At 46.7% G+C, this 13537-nt stretch overlaps 5 protein-coding genes across 5 annotated transcripts; 2 read left to right on the top strand and 3 right to left on the bottom strand.

Moving 5' to 3' along the window:
- The first annotated feature begins 286 nt into the window (after positions 1-286).
- C8R40DRAFT_1081694 (Rho GTPase activation protein) lies at positions 287-3300 on the top strand. The gene is made up of 10 exons (XM_046227156.1): positions 287-444; positions 496-611; positions 669-781; positions 830-1414; positions 1464-1506; positions 1556-1718; positions 1783-2041; positions 2091-2257; positions 2310-2386; positions 2441-3300. Exons 3-10 carry the CDS (start codon positions 678-680, stop codon positions 3221-3223), a joined length of 2181 nt encoding a protein of 726 aa, XP_046091840.1. The 5' UTR covers positions 287-444; positions 496-611; positions 669-677; the 3' UTR covers positions 3224-3300.
- On the bottom strand, positions 3301-6700 carry C8R40DRAFT_1081692 (Adaptor protein complex AP-2 alpha subunit). The gene is made up of 11 exons (XM_046227155.1): positions 6611-6700; positions 6468-6558; positions 6383-6413; positions 6222-6330; positions 5980-6173; positions 5793-5922; positions 5640-5741; positions 5485-5590; positions 4749-5426; positions 3462-4696; positions 3301-3411 (listed from the first exon to the last, which is right to left on the bottom strand). Exons 1-11 carry the CDS (start codon positions 6638-6640, stop codon positions 3322-3324), a joined length of 2796 nt encoding a protein of 931 aa, XP_046091839.1. The 5' UTR covers positions 6641-6700; the 3' UTR covers positions 3301-3321.
- Positions 6701-6889: 189 nt separating this feature from the next.
- C8R40DRAFT_1033042 (uncharacterized protein) lies at positions 6890-10187 on the bottom strand (the record flags this gene model as incomplete). Its single annotated transcript, XM_046223309.1, has 2 exons — positions 6890-7576; positions 7626-10187. 2 exons carry the CDS (start codon positions 10185-10187, stop codon positions 6890-6892), a joined length of 3249 nt encoding a protein of 1082 aa, XP_046091838.1.
- A 946-nt stretch (positions 10188-11133) lies between these two features.
- C8R40DRAFT_1081689 (uncharacterized protein) lies at positions 11134-11941 on the bottom strand (the record flags this gene model as incomplete). Its single annotated transcript, XM_046227154.1, has 3 exons — positions 11134-11291; positions 11344-11575; positions 11626-11941. Coding segments are annotated over 3 exons (679 nt in total), but the record flags the coding sequence as incomplete, so codon positions are not given.
- A 78-nt stretch (positions 11942-12019) lies between these two features.
- C8R40DRAFT_1165678 (uncharacterized protein) lies at positions 12020-13481 on the top strand (the record flags this gene model as incomplete). The annotated part of the gene is made up of 4 exons (XM_046230733.1): positions 12020-12345; positions 12401-12935; positions 12986-13195; positions 13263-13481. 4 exons carry the CDS (start codon positions 12020-12022, stop codon positions 13479-13481), a joined length of 1290 nt encoding a protein of 429 aa, XP_046091836.1.
- Between the last annotated feature and the right edge of the window lie 56 nt (positions 13482-13537).

The raw sequence follows: 13537 nt of genomic DNA, 5'->3' as shown, positions 1-13537 counted from the left end.
GAGATTGCATGGAGATTCATGCTTCAAATTACTCTGTTATACGCATATATGTCTCATCTGTTGTACACATTCCTCTTATTGCTCTTGTTCCGTTAGCATTGAAGAATCTAAACAGCTTTCAGCCAACAGTGGCGGTGTGAATTCGGTGATATCAAACAGTTTCAACTTCCTTTTGGACTCCCAATTCTCCTCTTATTTTTTCTTCAAATGGAATCCTGGGGTGAAGTTGAACAGAGTGGTGAAACGAAGGACTTCATTGTTTCGGCCGAGTTGTATATATCTGCTGCTGCTGGTGTAGCTCTACGACGAGTGAGTTCTCTTTGCTTCTTATCACTTACTCAAATTAACAATTGCTTCTGTAGCCTCTCAATCCGCGAAAGAAGGGAGATAAACGAGAGTCTGTAAAGCAAGTAAACGGGAACGTGGACGATAAGAAGCTTAAAGGTTCCTGTCGGGATGAAGTCATAAAAGTTCCAAACTTACGCTTGTGTACAGAGAAACCTAGCTGGCTTTCTGGATCTAAAGATCCTCCAGGTGGAGGCCATTGGCGAACAGCGACTTGTAAACTATCAGAACAAGGAGAACGATGTTTATTGAATATATATGTTGACGTGAGTAGTCGTCGATTTTCCTCGAAATTTTCCTTTCTCATTCTTCATTTCATCCAGCAATCCATTATGTGGTGTACTGCCTATATTCATCTCCTCAATCAGACCGACATCCGAGAGGCTTCTACTTCACTTTTTTTCCGAAAAAACTGCTTGTCAATACACTGTGCTGCGTACGTCCAGGATACCTTAATTCGACTCAACCTAACATATGGTTCCAGTGGTAAACGCTGGGCTCCTTCTTCAGGCATTGATGAACCTATATACTTACAGTTCAGTTCCACCAATGCTTGCAATGCATGGCTTGCTCTTCTACGGTCTTACGCTCTCCCAGAAATATACGGGCGATGGTTCTTCCCTACCGAAGGCGGCTCATATCGGATGTGGCGCCAGGTAGATTTGACTGTCATCCAAGGTCGCAATCTCGGGAACAGCAAGCCTTTTGAAACCCTTGATGATGACAATGATTCTGCGTCAGAACCAGATCCTATCGATTTGGATGTATATTGCGATATCTTGTTTAGTGAGACGCTATGCGCACGGACAACCGTCAAGAAAGGAATAGGCTCTCCGCAATGGCATGAGATCTTCCTTTTGTCTGATCTGCCACCTTTTGAAAGCCTTGACATTTGGGTGTGGCAGGAGAAGAAGCTTTTCAAACCCTCTATACTGGGAACTGTACGGATTGCTTTGAACAACTTTCCTCGAGGGGAAGCCATTGAAGGCTGGTTTCCCGTGCTACAGAATGGCTCAATCGCAAGTGATATTCAGGTTGGCGAGCTTCGATTGAAGATTCGAGTAGACGAGTATGAACGTCAGCTTTGTGCTGTTCCGCAATGACTAACAAACCGTTAGAGAAATCATACTACCTTCCAGTACATACCACAAGCTACTTGAGGTGCGACATTTTCTTCCGTCTTCCGAAATATCCCCAATCCTTCCATCAGACCTTCAACGCTCGAAACTTTTTGGACTGGATGGCAGAATTCGAGACAAAATTGAAGCTCAAGTCACTTGGGTCGCAATTGATGGCCATCTCAATAGCGAACAACACAGCGATAGAACAGGTTCAAGAGATTGCTCACAGAGAAGTGGATGGCTCGCAATCATGTGAGTAGAAGCAGTGGAAACAATCCTATCCCCAACGATGTTTATGTTCTGGTGTGTGCTCCAGCCCATACGACTTTGTTCAGAGGAAATACCATACTCACTAAGATCGTGGAACTATGTATGAAATGGTACGGCAAGGCGTTTCTTGAGGCTAGCGTTGGCCCGGTCATAAGGCGCCTCATTGCGGAGAAAGTTGCTATTGAGGTTGATCCAATGCGTACTCCAAAGGGCGCAAAGGAAGCAGAAAAGGGCGTCGATTTGCTAATATACTGGTGCCAAGAATTCTGGAAACAAATTTATTCCGTTCGGGAAGAATGTCCACCGTGAGTAGTTCTCTGCGAAATCTTCATCGCAGAGCTGATTTTCTTTCAGAGAGATGCGTCGACTCTTTTGTACAATCCGTGAACTTGTCGAAGAGCGTTTTGCCGGTGCATTCCAAGAGAAACGCGATTTGCGGTGGCAAGGCGTTTCTGCTTTCTGCTTCCTGCGCTTCATCGTTCCGGCGATATTGAATCCACATCTATTCCATCTGTACCCGGGTTTGTTTTGCCTTACTGTCTCTCATGTTGCTGTAGTTGAGCCATGCCGCAGGTTTGCCGACTCCGCCCGTCCAGCGGAGCCTAACGTTGATTGCAAAGGTTATACAGAGTCTAGCCAATCTCAATTATGTAGGTCGGCTTAAACGCGTTTTCTCCTAACACTCTGATCTGTTTGGTTTGCAGAACGTTCAGAAGGAGGAGTTTATGCGTGGGGTGAAAGGCTTTTTAGCAGACAGCGTCCCAGCCATGGTCGATTACATAGTCGTTGTCTCCACGCCGGTAAAGGATACTCGAACGGGGAAGACGCCTGACTGGCATGAACGCTCCAATGTGATCAATGCCCTTAAACTAAGAGTATCAAGTATGCCCATACTGTATAGGGAGTCTATACCCACACTACCTCACACCTTGGATGTGCCAAGGCACCTAGCTCTTGTCACATCAGCAGTTATTCGCCATTCCCGAACATACTTCACGGAGGATAGACCGAGCGCTGAAGACAAGGATTTGCATGAATTTTGTGCACGTTGCTTCGAAGTGGAAGAACAAGCTCTTCTACGAGTTAGTCAACTAGCCGCGCAGCTATCTGCGAACCAGCAACGGCGGCATTACTCCTTTCCTTACCCATCAACAAATCCTATATATGCTCACCCCTCTTCTCCTGGCCCTTCTTCTCCTTCAGGCCGTTCGGGTCGTCCGTCGACTGCACCTGACGCCGAACATAGTCGAACTCGGCTCCTTCCTGATTCTCCTGAAGTAACACCTAGTGGGCCCTCTTCTCCCATGACGTTCCAGCCCCGAAACAAGCTTTTACACTTCAAATCGAGTTCCACTGACTCCATCGGTTCACGCTTCGCGAAGGACGCTCCATCATTACCTTCTGTTTTGGTGAGCACATCGTCGTCCATTGACGTCGACGATGCTAAACGCAAAAGGGGACTCTTACGTGGCATATGGCGGCGATAGCCTGTGAATGGTTTATGGTATGGCGCTGTACACATGTTTCCTAGGGTATACACATTACATATATATTACTATTAGACTACTGTAATCGTCAGTCTCAATTATGTATCAGTCGTTAGCGACTTTTGTAAGAGCTTTTGGGCTTCCTTTGCCACGTTTTCAGATGTACTTCGCACCGTTAGACGACAAAGCTATCAGCTGGTCAGAGAAAAAGCAAGACCCCAATATCGGGACGACGCACTTTTGCTTCCTTATTGGGCTCTAATCGCAACAAGCATCCGACTTTGCCCTCGACAGATGTGTGTAAAACTCCAGCACCAACCAAATTATTTGGATTGGGATCAATGTCGTCCAGAAGATTGAATTTGTGACCAGCAACAACCTGACGGAACTTGGATAGGTCAAGTTGACCAGCGTTGTTCAATGTAACAGGGAAGATCGATTGAGATTCTCGAGGGGCGCCACCTATCAGTTTCCATCGTTCGAAGAAATCAGCTTGCCCAAGTTTGACATGCTCAAGGAATTTGGTGAGTACGATAGGCAGTCGTATCGAGGTTGTTTGATGTGAGCCTGCCAAAAACGACACTGTAAGGATTGGGGGTGTGGAAAATGCTTTTTTGCATTCAATGTGCAAAAGCTGTTGGGTCTGAGTGCGAGGCGCGATCACATTTGGAGGAAGCTTTGCGAAAGTAACAGAAAGAGCATCTGGGTCGTCAACATGGACAGCAGTGATGAAGGAGGTCAACGGTGTTGGGACCTTATTCCCTATGTATATGGCCAACTGTCCAATGTGACCTTGATATCTGGATTTGATTCCGATCTGTATCTGAACATCCTCAAACAAGACACCCTCGGAACTGAACATTAATTTTTCATACCAACGGTCTATGTTGGGCCCGACAGCCAGATTGGGTCGCTCGCTCGAGTTGGCCACTTCTGTATGTCTTAAGTCCAGACCAACCAGTGAACCCATGACATCCTGGGTCGATGGCGCGCCAATAGCAATGTGAGAAGCGGTAGATCCGTTGGCTTGGATGAGGGTCTTTCGCCGGGTCAGTTCCCGGTCCACATTGGCGTCCTTCCCACCGTGAATCCAGGTCCGCTTGTCCTCTGTGTCCCCTTGATCCTTGTTCAAACGACCAAGGAGCGCGCTGGACCGAGGAGGGAAAGGCGGCATTTCCTCGCATACGTTCTGTAAAAGTTCATCCTCTTCCGGCCGCTGAGCTAAGGCATAAAACTCGCTGGCGCGTTGCTGGAGTTCTGAATCCAGAACATGTCTATAACGTTCAAATATGAGGACAAGCTGGGGCTTGATTTCAGGGAAGACGTTGACCCATTTGATATATGTTGAAAGCAACAAGGAACGAGTGGCAGCCATGCAAAATTGCGATTTTGAATGCAAAATATGGAATTGTTCGAGCGGACTATAGCCTGGTTCATTGGCAATGAGATGACCATATTCCCCTAAGATATAGCCTGTATTCATATTGTCAGCAGGATTTTTCCTTCGAAATTAATCATTTCTCACCCCCAACTTTAACCAAACTTTCGTGAGCAGTTGGTGCCTTCAGATGTTCGAATACAACTTTCGCAGCATATTCCTGCAGGTCCTCCGTGTTGGTGACGATTTGAACAACTCGATACCAGACTTCTTCTCCTACATGATCTCCGGCAGCACTAATTAACCGCAAAATGGTATCAACATACCACTTGTACGATGTGGCATACTTCTCAGTCAATATGGCGATCTTGAGTACCATCTCCTCGCGCAGTGCGTAATCAGCAACTCTGAGATATCGAAGAAGCTCCCCGACAATCAACTCGGAATTGTCGATATCGCACATGCTGTACAAAAGATCAAGAGCTCGTCGTCGAACTGATATATCTTTATCCCGCAATGAGAGAATGATGGTACTTTGGTGTTTCTTGAGGGGTTCGAGGGACTCGGCCCTAGCCGCTAGATGAGCCATAGTGTCAAGGCCCAGATATCTAACATTTGTCTCCTTTGAGGAGATGAAACGTGCTAGCAGTACGGCAGCAGTGTTCACTAAGGGTGAGTTAGTGTCAAGGTGAATTGCTAAACCGATAGCCTCAAATAGGACGGCGTGTTGGGCATTGTTATGCTGAACATTGCGGGAAGGTTCTGCGCTATTATCCATGGTGGTTTGCAGGACCTGGTGCAGCACTGAGCGAATGGCTGGATCCTCTGTGAGATAGCACCAGTTTAGCTGATCGAAGATTAAACACGGCAAGATTGGCTCTACCTGAAGGAGGGTAATATTGAAGTAAACGTAGAAGCTTGACTTGCAGCCAGGGTGAAGGTACTCTGTAATATGCATAAGTAGCAGAATACTCGTGCTCAATGACAAGCTGTGATTCAAGTCAGTGTGAGTTTTCCGAGTAGAAAGAAGTGACTGACACGATTTAGTCGGTCTACGGCTTTCGTGTAGGAAACAGCATAGGCATGTAGATGATCTTGGGCAAGAGCCATCACAAGACTTGTAACGCATATTACGACTCCCTGGAACGGCATGTTAGTTTGCTGCAATACACGCTAGTCTGAAATAGGTACCAAATCCTCATCGTCCATGAGAGAAATGATGCGAAGAGCCCATTCAGCAGCAGGAATGACATCGGGGTGTTTGCGATATAGCCTCAGCAGTGTCAAAGCAGCTTTCTTCTTGACGAAGCTTTCTGATGTTCTAGAGGGAATTCTGTAAGTACGGACTGTAAGGCAAAGTACGTGAAATATCACTGACGGAGAAATGAGGAGTCGGTGCACATCTTCTGCTAAAGCCTCGGCCATTTCACTTCCTCCAACGTTTGCAATAGCATGTAATGCGAGGCAATTGTCGATCTCGTTGTTTCCGTGCAAGTCTTTCCGTATAGAATTAACCACTAGTCGTAAGAAATCTGAATTTTCGTGCATTAGCAACGTGACAGCAAGATATCCCTGCATTTCATTTCAGCAAGAGAAACCCCAGCGATGAAAAGAGTTTACAATCTGCTTCTCGCTATATTTCGGGCTGGAGATGAGATTCACGGCTTCCATATGCCCAACGTCGACTTTGTACCCAAGAATATACGTGAAGATGATTTTGGCCACATATCTGCAGCGGTGGTTCAGCAAGACCCCGAACGGTCTGTAGGAGTGAATTGTACTTTTTCTTCTGATATCCGTCCAAGTTACCGTCTTTTGAAACCATCAGCCTCAATCCACGACAAATTGCATGGCATGCATGCGCACCTTTGAACTTTTTCCTGATATTAGCCATTTCCTTATTGATTCTCTTCTCTTCCAGTTCGCGGACCCTCGCGCCTCGGATGTCCGCGATGAACTGTCCACAGGAATTCAGTCTCTTCCGGCTATGGTACAGTATAATTACTTGCCTGGGTCAACCCCCGCATTGTGGTGGCCATTGTGGTGAATAAACGAGAGAGCAATCACCTTGAAAGTTGAACAAATTGGATTGAACAGCGTACATATAATTCATTGTTACTATTTAGTATTACTCAGAGGTGCTATGCCCCCACGTGCAGTGAGCGTTACTAATAGTTGCAGATATATGAGTGGAATGGGCTTGAATTTGTACAGTAAAATTAGCGATGTGTATACAGATGAGTAGTTAAGCAAAGATAAGTAAATCCGGCAGCATGAACGATGTGGTCTTACTGAAGCCGACGCCAAGCTCGTCCGGTCGGTGTGCTAGCTCTCGAGTTGAACTGTGAATGTGAATGCCCAAAAGGTGTGGTATAGCCGGAACCAGGATAACCAGACCCGGAAAATCTCGGGGTGCCAGGTCTGGTTAATGGAGTGCCAGGTCTTGTGGCTGGGACCGAATCAACACCTCGTTCAGAACTATACTGGTTAAGTATGTTGACAAGGTCACGACTGAGTAGATCAAGCTCCTTGACTTCCGTTTTTGATAAAGAGTAATCTCTGCTGTCATCTATGGTATCGTCTCCAGATTCTGAAACCTCCTCTTCTTCTCTTGGAAGCACTTTTAAATTCCGATGTTTCCGTCCACCCATCACGATACCCTCAAAAACCCTGGACATGCAGCTGTCTAAGTACTTGCGGAGATCGTATATGTCGTCTAGGGAATCAAGGTTGCCTAAAAGGTTGAGCCAATTGTCGAGCATAAGCCCCTGTTCTTCTTTCTCCATTTTGTGTGCTCCGAACAAGGCAAACAGCAAAGGCTCAAGTCGGGTTGTACCCACAAGGAATGTGGAAGATGCACTACCGGCAGAGACGTTTCGACGCTTCTCAACAAATGCGACTATCTGTTTCGAGAAATCTTGGTTGCCTTCCAGGTGCTTTGGGTGATTAACGCTCGAGGGATGTATCATAGTCGCCTACACATAGTAAATATACTTTTTTGTAGTGTACCGAACAGGAGCTCACCTTTTCCGTTTGCGTGCGCCAGATTCTGTCACTTGCACGAACAGCAAATTTCGGTTGGCACGATATAGCGATCAAAGACGCTAACAACATCATTGAATCGCCATTCTGATTTAGCTCAGGTGGGATTTCATATCTCGAACCGTCGCCAAGTCCACCACCGGCAGAGATATCTATAACCCCAGCCGAATATAAAGACTGCAAAAGATGAGTCTTCAATTTCTGGATCAAAACCAATGTGGGCTTTGAGAGGAAATTATCAACAGTGAATCGGTTCGCGCTCTGGTATTGCCGCGTCGACTGCATTTCCTCCCAGGCGTTGTAAGCTCTAAGAGCTGTAAGCGGATCTGACTTGATACCGGGGGGGCACCATTTGTTCTTCGCAGCCGCTGCAACTTCTTTCATGTGCATTGGTGATATGAAAGGATCGCGGTTTGTCAGAAGAGCAGCAAGGGTCAAGGCCTGGTCAAGACATCGGAAGAAACTGCCCATCAGCACTAAACGACCGACTTGCACATCCACAGGGATCTGCAAAAGAACGCGACCGAGAGAGGTCAAGTTCTTGTGTTCATCAATGGCCCCCACCATCTGCAATGTCTTCATAGCAGCTGCGACTCGATCGGTCTGAGGAGGCTCAATAGTGGCCTTCAACACTTCTTCCACGCTCATACCAGGGAAGTTGAGCGCCTTGATGTGCATGACGACGTTACTCAAGTCAACACGACTCATCTCAACGGTTTGGTAAGGTTGTAAACTCTCGGCATGCTTTTGACTCAGCACACCGTAATACTCCCCAGGTCGATGCCTCCCAGCGCGCCCAGCACGTTGGTTCAAGTTTGAGGAACCAACCCAGGCGGAAACCAAAGACGATATATGCTTCTCGGGGTCAAAGCGTTGCTCTTTCAGCCTGGCAGAGTCGACGACATAAACAACATCAGGAATAGTAACGGATGTTTCAGCTATGTTAGTGGCAAGAATAATTCGACGTACGCCCTCTTTCGGTGGATCGAATATGACTTGTTGTTCAGCCAGAGGGACACTGGAGTGAAGGAGGTGAATGGAATACTTTGGATCATTGAAATTGATGGAAAGAGGACCGGGAGGGTTCAGTAGTATTTTCTGCACAGCGCTAATATCATCCCAGCCAGCCAAAAAGGTTAGAACGTGGCCCGAATCCGAATTACTGAGTACATGTGCGATAGTAGCCGCAATGAGAGGATAGGGAATTTCGACCTCGCTTTCAGATTCGGCGTTAATCCGAACTGGGTCGAATTTCTGTAACGGCACATATGGCGGTAGTGCCTGAATTCCCAATTCCCGAATGACATATTTGACAACATTATCCTCGTTGAATAACCAATTCGACGGGCCATTGCTAACATTCTGGAGGAAATCTTCCAAAAAGTGTCTTTGCACCGGGAACGTACGTCCTGGTACTTCAATGACTGGCGCAGGAAGATTGTTGTCATCAGGGAAGTAATTTCGGAAGAGGGTAGGGTCAATAGTAGCGCTCATGAGGATGATCTTCAAAGGTTTGTTTCGCGCTTTCCTGTCGTCCAGTAAGCGCTTCAGAACAACAAGTAAGAGGTCTGTGTCAACATCTCGTTCGTGCACCTCATCCACAACAACATGCGTTATAGAATCCATCTGGCCTTGTCCCTGCGACAATGCATTCTGCAACATCTTCAAAAACACACCTATGGTGCAAAAGTTGATGGAGCCATGAGGCTCAGGAGGCTTGGCCTCGAAACGAACGACATAACCCACGGAGCGGCCGAGTTGCTCTCCTCTCTCGTTCGAGACACGATGGGCAACACTGAGCGCGGCCAGTCGTCGAGGCTGTGTACATAGAATATTGCATTGAGCACCTCGACCTTTTTCGATGAACGAATCGAGGAGCAGCTGGGGCACTTGTGTCGTCTTCCCTGAACCAGTAGCAGCCATGAGAACGGTTACGTCGTTGGCTTCGATCGCAGACAAGATCTGCTCTGAGCGAGAGTGAACGGGAAGTGATGCACGTGTGGCGCGCATACGCTCGAGGGAAGGGTCTTCGTTGTATTGCTTCTGACGCTCGCGTAACTCTTGAGATTTTTCTGAAAGGATGGAACGATTGGGAACGCGGTAACGTGTTCCCATAGCAGTTATACTATCTGAGATAGTCCCGGAAGCGAGGGCAGGTCGGTTTTTGTATAATTCGCTGGACCTGAGGTCAACGATGAGGTCACGGATCCGGGCCTGTAAATCGTGAGTGAGGTGCATGTTTACTCGTTGAATCTGGGTATAACCGGTAGACGCCTTTTCTTTGAAATCCTTCCACAACTGTGGGTCACATTGTTCAAGGTAATGCACGACGTCAAGATAACATCGTTGCAAGGATGTTTTTTTCGAAGTAGCGATACCCATACCGATTTTTCGCGATTGTACAGTCATCACGGTTTCCCAAGTATTGCCTGAATTGGTGTATGTGATTTCAGGAGCAGCAAAATGAAATCTGTGACAGTAGTAGTCCATGAAGTTCCTAGCTTGTTCGTAGTCTACGGAAGTACCATCACTAAGAGCAGTCATATCTTTGCCCTTGTTGCCGGATTTCGCAGGGTAGAGCTATTTGAAGTTAGTATGGAAATACATTGAAAAGGGAACGAGCACACACCATACTGCGTTGTTGTAACTCACATATCAAGGCTAGAGTAGCAACTTTTCGTGACTCTAGTTCAGATCTATCGTCACCAATACCAACGATAGGTGATTGCGCAAGGATTGAAGCCTCGGTTCTAATCAGAAAAGTGAGAAGGACGAGAACGTTGATTTCGTGAAAAAGCACACCTGAATATAGTTTTAAATTTTTGCTTTTGCGAATGGCTGTCATCATCCTTCACTCGAATTTTCGTAATTCTGTAAGACATGGGTTGACCGGTGAGATTGAGAGAAACATTGTTCGGTAATGACATGGGATCCTTGACGTGTTTAGGTTCTATAGTAGAAATAACATCGGAGTACTTTTTGGTGACGAAAGCACGATCTTGAACTTCATTCACAAAGAGAGCGTCGCGTGTAGAGACATGGGTCGCCACGAGCGACTTATTGCCAACGGCTTTCTGTTTCTGTTTGGGCTGCTGATTGGAGGGCTGCGCGGAGGATTTGGGGTGTGATGAGGGCATTTTCTGAAAGTCGAAAGAGGGAGTGACGAGGAGAGGCTCTGTATGATGCCTGTGATCAATTTTGGCGGTTCTGGCGAATTTTGTGGCTGCACTGGCGAAAGTAGCTTGGTCGGAAGTACGTTTAAGAGAAGATGAAGCGGACTTTGCGGTAAGGTCTAATTGCATGAGGAGGCGGCGCCTGTGTCGAAGAAATGGAGCAAGGCGCATAAGGAATTGTAACACTGAGTTCGAGAAAAGAAATCAGGTCCACCGAGTGAATCCACCACTTGACTGGCTTGCAGAAGCTTGCAAAGAGTCGTCCATTAAATTATCGAAAATTTGGTACAGATTACTAAGCAAAGTGTATTATTATACTCTCTTTAGTTTCATTATGTATTTGTTCAAGATTTTTCCATTGCCGCCTTGCGAATACCGTCTAGATACTTCAATCGAATCCCAGCCTGCTTGGCTTCTGGCCATCTTTGCTGTTCTACTAAGGATTCTATCTCGGATACTGTATCGTCTATCAGGGCTGAAAGATCCTCACTCAGAATGCGTGAACACAAATTGCTTGTCGAGCTCACCTTGGTTTTCCCGTATTACCGGCTCAGCCTCTTCTCTTGTGTCTGCCATCTCTATTTCTTCACGAGCCGTCATTATATCCATTAAGAATTCATTGTCCTCAAGCTTGTCGGTTTCCTCCATTGGGTTTCCGTTAGCACTCAGGATGTACTCGATGCGCTGCATGGGTTGTAGCAGGGTCTGGTACGCATGGTTGACAGCCGATGAAAGAGCATGGGCAGCGTCTTGTTTGTCCTGGAAGCAATAAGGATGAGAAATAGTAACGGAAGACACCCTGCTCTCACAAGTCCTCTGGAAGCCCATGTATCTGGATGACATGTAGCCTGCATCTGACGAAACCGTTGCTTCAGTAAAGCTGTATCAATGACAAACGGATTGGAATCCTTTGGCAAAGCGAATATATCGTGATAAGATGTATCGGATGGAATATTCCATATGCTCCAGCAATTCGGACATGCTGGAAGTGAAGTAGGCAGCGTCTTTGAGCACGAAGGACAAGTTCTAGTGAGCCTGTGGGTTGAAAAAGCTCTGGCAGAAGATAAGGAAATTCTTTGAGCAAAGAAATGCTGTCGAGTAGAAAGTGGAAGTCGAAAAGACATCTGATTCTTATTTGGAAAGTATGACATAAGAGTCGATTTTGACCTTGTATCCACAAAACGCCATGACTGATACACTCCAATGACCACTGTCCCGTCTCCCCCTCCAGTGCCTCACCTGGAGCCTTCCAGTGCTGCCGAACCTGCCTGTCAGCGCCTGATACCCAAATCCCGGTTTCCGTTTTCGATTTCTCTCCCTAATCTTCGTGCGCCACCTTTGTCCAAGTTGAAATGGAAAGGGAAACAGAAGGAAACCGACGTCGAACAAGATTTGAGTGCTGCTGCTGCCGCCGATGACGAGAACGCTGAGGACCCATCGACTATCAAACTTAGTGCCCCTCGTCTAACCGACGATGATGAATACCAGGACAAGTACGAATGGGCAGTGTTGTACGAAAATCAGCGAGGGTAACGTCTTCGTATACATCTTATTCTGTTTTGTAATTCATTCTGGAATATACAGGCTGACTCTATTCTCAATACCATATTATTCAAGCAATTCCCTCCTTCCTTCTGACCCAGCTCCATTCACCATGCCAAGCGCCGTCTCCCTCAAACGCGCTCACCAGCCCAGCGTCTCACTCAAAGAATACCCTCTCCCAGACGGCAACTGGTGCTGGGTCTCCAACTCTTGGATGGTCGATATGCGCTCCGACTCTGGCGAAGTTCAGCACGATGGGTTCGAGTACAATTGGATATTCCGTACACATCATTGGCACCCTCAGGTTGGTCCTCTGAGTGCTGCTGGATGGGTCCGTCGACGACGCTGGGTTCGTTTGATGATGCGGCCGGGAAAGAAACGAAGGATGGTGACTGAGGAAGGAGATGGGATGAATGACGGTCCAACACCTACGATCACGTCGCTTTCGCTTCGGAGTAGCTGGAATGGATGGGATAAACGGTTATCAACGACTCCCTCTTTGTTCACAAATACTACTAGTCAGAGAGATACGTTCTATCTGCCGGAAGTCTGGCAAGGAAACGTCGATGAAGATTGGGTATGCTTTCCTATGTCCTACGTTCAAATTTATTTTCACGCGTGTTGTAGTTCATGTGTCGAGAGCTCATGAAAATGGCAACATCTGACGGTGCCAAATTGGAACTTTGGAAACGATGGCTTGGGCTCGCAGAGTCTACTGATCCCTCCGAGACTATTACCAAAGGAAAGCAAAAAGCAGAAGGTCTTGACGACGATCAATCATTCGAATGGCCTTCTGTCCCCCCTTTGGAATACGTCATTGCTGTTATTCGTTCAAAGGTAAGTCCCTTCCATTTGTGTCAAATCTTCCATTGACTAAATTATAAATATGTATTTACCCCTCTAGTTGACCACCATCCTCAAAAACTTTTTCGTCTTCCCGGAATCTCGACGTGTCTTCATCGAATTGTTATTCAAGGCAGAAATATTCGACCGAGTTAGCGGGCTCGAGCATAGCATGACACTCGTCAAGGCTTTGGACTTTTGGAGCTTGAATAGCGAGTTGGGAGATCTGAAATCAATATCTTCTAATCACATTCGGTCGTCAAAGAGCATGGACGTCTAATACTCACTATACCCTACATTCCCTCATTTAATGCATGTATATACAACTGGAGTATG

Source organism: Lentinula edodes, assembly GCF_021015755.1.
Source record: "Lentinula edodes strain Le(Bin) 0899 ss11 chromosome Unknown C8R40scaffold_2, whole genome shotgun sequence".
Taxonomy (NCBI): Eukaryota; Fungi; Basidiomycota; class Agaricomycetes; order Agaricales; family Omphalotaceae; genus Lentinula; species Lentinula edodes.
The sequence above is the reverse complement of the archived record's forward strand: the minus strand, read 5'-3'. Positions and strand labels throughout refer to the sequence as shown.

Coding starts and splice junctions, on each gene's coding strand:
- C8R40DRAFT_1081694 (XM_046227156.1), top strand. CDS start 678: ATGTGGTGTACTGCCTATATTCATCTCCTCAATCAGACCGACATCCGA. Junction 2,042..2,090: donor GTTCGGGAAGAATGTCCACC/GTGAGTAGTTCT, acceptor ATTTTCTTTCAG/AGAGATGCGTCGACTCTTTT. Junction 2,258..2,309: donor TCTATTCCATCTGTACCCGG/GTTTGTTTTGCC, acceptor GCCATGCCGCAG/GTTTGCCGACTCCGCCCGTC.
- C8R40DRAFT_1081692 (XM_046227155.1), bottom strand. CDS start 6,640: ATGGCCACCACAATGCGGGGGTTGACCCAG. Junction 6,559..6,610: donor CAATGCGGGGGTTGACCCAG/GCAAGTAATTAT, acceptor TCCTGTGGACAG/TTCATCGCGGACATCCGAGG. Junction 3,412..3,461: donor AGCCCAATAAGGAAGCAAAA/GTGCGTCGTCCC, acceptor ACCAGCTGATAG/CTTTGTCGTCTAACGGTGCG.